Raw genomic sequence first — 4,941 nt, forward strand, 5'->3', positions numbered from 1 at the left:
ACATAATTTTCACTACAAACGTTTTTCACTTTTGTGAAATCTAAGGCCACCATTTAGAGTAACTATGATATACGAATTTTCAATAAAATATTTGTAATCTTCCACTCATGGGAGTAAATTCTTAATGACAATGACTATTCTACCTGCCCCCCCCCCCCAGAAATAATCACTAAATCTGAATAATTTTTTTTTTTTTGGTGGGGGGATGCTTAGGTATATTAGTAAGGGTGTTTTTTTTTTTTTTTGGTTTTGTTTTGTTTAGTAATAAAATTCTTTTTCTGAGATAAATTTTATACATAATGAAATGCTGTCCTTTTAAGGATATGGTTTGATGAGTTTTTATAAATGTATATACTCACATAGCCATTAAGAAATTCAATACCTAGAATACTTTCATCAACCCAGAAAGCTCTGTCATGTTCCTTTTCAGTTAATTGTCTCAGATGCAACTATTGTCCTGATTTGTGTCACTCTGTTTTGGTATTGTCTATTCTATAGCTTCCTGTACATTGAATCACAGCATTTACTCATAGTACATGGTTTCTTTGTTCTGGGATCTATCCAATTGATGTGTGTATCAGTTCTTTACTTTTCTTGCTGAAGATTATTCTGTCTGTTCCGTCAACTTCTGCCTTTCAAGTACATTGCATTGGCATGTGATGTAAATATTACATATTTGGGAGTCAGTTCATAATATTAAATGTTTTTTCCCCCTTTGTAAGTTACTTTCTTTCTTTTCTATATCCTTCTGAGTAGATGATTTTTATCTAATACTCAATTTTCTCTTCTTCTTAAAATCTTTTTAAATAATGGACTCTTTGTTAGAGCAATTTCAGGCTCACAGGAAAATGGAACAGAAGGTATGGCAATTTCCTTCATCTCCTCTGATTACACAATGAGCAGAGGGACGGAGCGGACATTTCTCAAAGACTTACGAATGGTGAACAGGTGCCTCAAAGGGTGCTCAACAGCAGTCATCATCAGGGAATGCAAATCAAAATCATAATGAATTATCAAATCAACTTCGTTGGACTGTTATTGAGAAGATAAGAGATACAAAATATTGGTGAGGATGTGGAATAAAGGGATCCCATATACACTACTGATGGTCAGATAAATTAGTGCAGTCATTATAGAGAATTTATTAGTTCTTCAAAAAATTGAAATTAGAACTGCCATCCATCAATCCTAATGTTGGGTATATATCCAAAGGATCTGAAATCATGATTGTGAAGGGTTATCTACATTCCTGAGTTCAATGCATCATTACTCACAGAAGCCAAGGTATAGATACAACTTCATCCCTAACTGAGAATTAAGAGAAAAAATGTGAGATCTTTATTATTCAGACATTAAAAAGAGGAAAATTCTGTCATTGACAGTAACAAATCAGAGCTGGATGGAGCTGGAGGTCTTGATGTTAAGTGAAATAAAAAAGACACAGGAAGAGAAATACTGCATGATCTCACTTATATGTGGAAATGGTATAGTTCAATTCTTACACACACACACACATAACTATAAAGAGAAGATAGATGTGCTAATTACTTAGATTGTGGTACATCAAAAATCAATTTGATATATATATATACACACACACATACACACACACACACACACGTATATGTATATATAATTTGTCCATGAACATGCCAACTTTGCACACTAGTGCAGTCATTAACTTCATAATAACCCAGAAATCAAAAATAGAGAGAACATTGAAAACATCATATTTCAATGAATTTATTTTAAAATAACCTTTGACAGGAGGAAACTCTTGACATTAAAAAGGTTTTTCCAGGTAATAATGGGCAACAGCATTAAAAATAAACTGGCATCTTGTAACAGTTACTAAGGATGTGGTCAACTTGAATACATGAAAGTAATGAATTTTATTTTTTATTTATTTTTCAATTTCTTTTTTTAGATTACAGTTAGTTAATATACAGTGTAGTATGATTTCCAGGTGTACAATTTAGAGATTCAACACTTACATACCATACCAAGTGTTCATCACAACATGTCCACTCATTAATCCCCATCACCTATTTAACCCCTCCTTCTAGACACCTCCCTTCTGGTAACCATCTGTTTGTTTTCTATAGTTAAGAAACCATTTCTTGATTTGTCCACCTCTCTCTGTTTTTCCCTAAACTCATTGTTTTCTTAATTTCCACATGAGGGAAATCATGTGGTATTTCTATTTCATTGACTGACTTGATTAGCTTAGCCTAATAGTCTCTAGCTCAAACCTTGTCATTGCAAATGGCACGATCATATTCTTCTTAATGGCTGAGTAATATATACCCCATGTCTTTTCCATTCATCATTCAATGGAAACTTGGGCTGTGTCCATAGTTTTGCCATTGCAGATAACGCCGGTATAAACATCAGGGGCAGTACACCTTTGAATTAACACTGTTGTACTCTCTGAAATCAATGAGTCAAAAATTCATGAGAATACCCCTGGAATGCACATATTCAAGGCATGGTTGCTAATCTGCTCTGTTAACTATGAATACCAGAATTCTATTGACAATTCTAACTTGTTAATCTACACTACCACTTTACTAGAAAAGGACAAACAGAGAAAAAAAGTGGCTTCCTACTGCAAAAGCAGGTTCACTCCAACTCCAGGTTTACTCTAACTAGAGACATACAAGTAAGTATTTCTGAATGCCTCTGGTAATTTCCTTTATTCCATTTATAAAACATAGCAGTAAATGAAATAATATGCTTCCCACCCTTCCAAACTGGGTTCTACTTTTCTGTAGGTCAATTTCAGAAAATATGTTTTATCTATGGTGTATTTTAAATTATTATTTAGTTATGACAATGTACATTATTTTGCTTCTTTTCCTTTTAGAGTTGTAGAATTCTCTTGTAGCTCCTATATACAAATCATATAACTTAGCTGAATATCTAATGCTCAATTATCCTGATAGTCAAAATACTAATTTATTATAAGTAATAAATTATACACACACACACACACACCTTTTTGATGTTGCATTCACATTTATGGAAATTTTTAAAATGAACTAATGATATAATAAAAATGATTATTGACACACAAAATTAGTTCCTTTGCTCTGATGTGTTCAAGAGAAAGAAGGATATCTTGTTTGAAATTTTCTACAGAGAGAATTACAAATCTTAGAGAATATGCTCTTTTTATATTTATGAATAATCACTGTTTGAACAGTTGTGATTGTATAAATATTTTTCTTCTTATCAAATCAGAGTGTAGACTGAAATATGAGGAGTATTTCATAATCAACAATGACAGAATTGAATTCTCAGGAGAGGTAAGAACCTGGCTGGCATTATGAGGGAAGTTACAAGTTTGAGGGCAGAAGTACAGAAAAATGTAAGGAAATCAGGTGCATTGTAATAGAGTGTGTTGGACAAGTGAGGATACACACTATTATATTTGACATCTGTACAGATTAAAGAGTCAACCAAAACCCTCAATTCATCTCCTGCTTTCTGAGGTAGTTGTGATATGACATAGCTTTCTCATGGCATTTTTAACTTCTGCATTCCTCAGTGTGTAGATGAATGGATTGAGAAAAGGGGTCCCAATAGTATAAAATACAGACATCATCTTGTCCATAGGGAAAGTGGTTGGGGGGCGTGCATATATGAATATACATGGACCAAAGAACAAGACTACTACGATGATGTGAGAAATGCAGGTGGAGAGAGCTTTTCTCCTCCCTTCTGCACTGTGATTTCTCAGTGAATGCAAGATGACAATGTATGAAATCATCAGAAACACAAAACTGCCTGTGCAAATGCTCCCACTGTTAGACACCCATTCTAGGTTGATCATATACGTGTCCATGCATGCAAGTTTTAGCAAGGGCTGCAAATCACAGCAGTAATGATTAATCAAATTGGGTCCACAGAAAGGCAATTTCAAGGCCAGCATTATCTCAGTAGTGGAATGGATAAAAGCCACTATCCATGCAAGAACTACCAGGATTGTGCAAACCTGCTGTCTCATGATGGTTGGGTAATGTAAGGGCTTACAAATAGCCACATAGCGATCAATAGCCATGAAGATGAGAACAAGGACCTCCACGGGGCCAAAGAAATGTATTGCAAAGACTTGAGTCATGCACTCATTGTAAGATATGGTTCTTTGTGCAAAGAGTGAGTCCACAATTAGTCTGGGGGCTGTTGTAGTTGAGAAGCAAGAATCAGCAAGGGACAAATGAAATAGGAAAAAGTACATGGGGCTCCCAAGTGTGCGGCTGGACTTGATGGTCACAATAATGAGCAAATTCCCTACCACAGTTCCCACATAAAATATGAAGAAGATTACAAATACCATCTTCTTTTTCAATGGGTCTTGGGTCAGTCCTAGTAGTATGAACTCAGTAACAGTGTTATTTTGCTCCATTATTTCAGGCCAAGTGGAGAAAATTCAGGTTAGAAATAATTAATCTGCGAAGAAAGAAATATGAGGAAATGAATACTCCATTTGGAGGTCAAATCCATATGCTTGTTCATGGAAGGTCCACCTACCAGTGGGTAATCCCTTATCTTCCGTGTTGTTTTCCCTTGAATAAAGCAGGGATCATAATATTTATTCACAATATTTTCACATGTTTGCTTATGGAAACAATGAAATTTTCTAATAATGAGAAGGTGTCCAATTATTCAGGCATAATAAACATTAACTTAATTAATTTATTATGAGAGGATATCTTTCTGAGCTGAATATTTTTCCTTATTTTACATCATAGACCCATTAGGGTAGAATGTTGCAAAAAGGAGAAAACTCATGCATGATATATATAATGTGCTTTCATACTTTTTCAAAATTGATAGATAGATTCTTACTTTATAAAGTAAGAATACTTTATAAATATCTGAACATTCAATAAATGAATGTAAACATTAGTAAATATTCTGAACATTCAATAAATGATA

General features: G+C 34.1%; 1 protein-coding gene across 2 annotated transcripts; it reads right to left on the reverse strand.

Moving 5' to 3' along the window:
• Positions 1–696: 696 nt before the first annotated feature.
• LOC131822579 (olfactory receptor 4C11-like) lies at positions 697–4,408 on the reverse strand. 2 transcript variants are annotated; one of them, XM_059158869.1, is made up of 2 exons: positions 3,511–4,408; positions 697–713 (listed from the first exon to the last, which is right to left on the reverse strand). In XM_059158869.1, exons 1-2 carry the CDS (start codon positions 4,406–4,408, stop codon positions 697–699), a joined length of 915 nt encoding a protein of 304 aa, XP_059014852.1. The 2 variants fall into 2 exon arrangements, with proteins under 2 accessions (XP_059014852.1, XP_059014850.1); XM_059158867.1 differs by lacking the exon at positions 697–713 and having other exon boundaries at positions 3,476–4,408.
• Positions 4,409–4,941: the final 533 nt, after the last annotated feature.

Source organism: Mustela lutreola, chromosome 1, assembly GCF_030435805.1.
Source record: "Mustela lutreola isolate mMusLut2 chromosome 1, mMusLut2.pri, whole genome shotgun sequence".
Taxonomy (NCBI): domain Eukaryota; kingdom Metazoa; phylum Chordata; class Mammalia; order Carnivora; family Mustelidae; genus Mustela; species Mustela lutreola.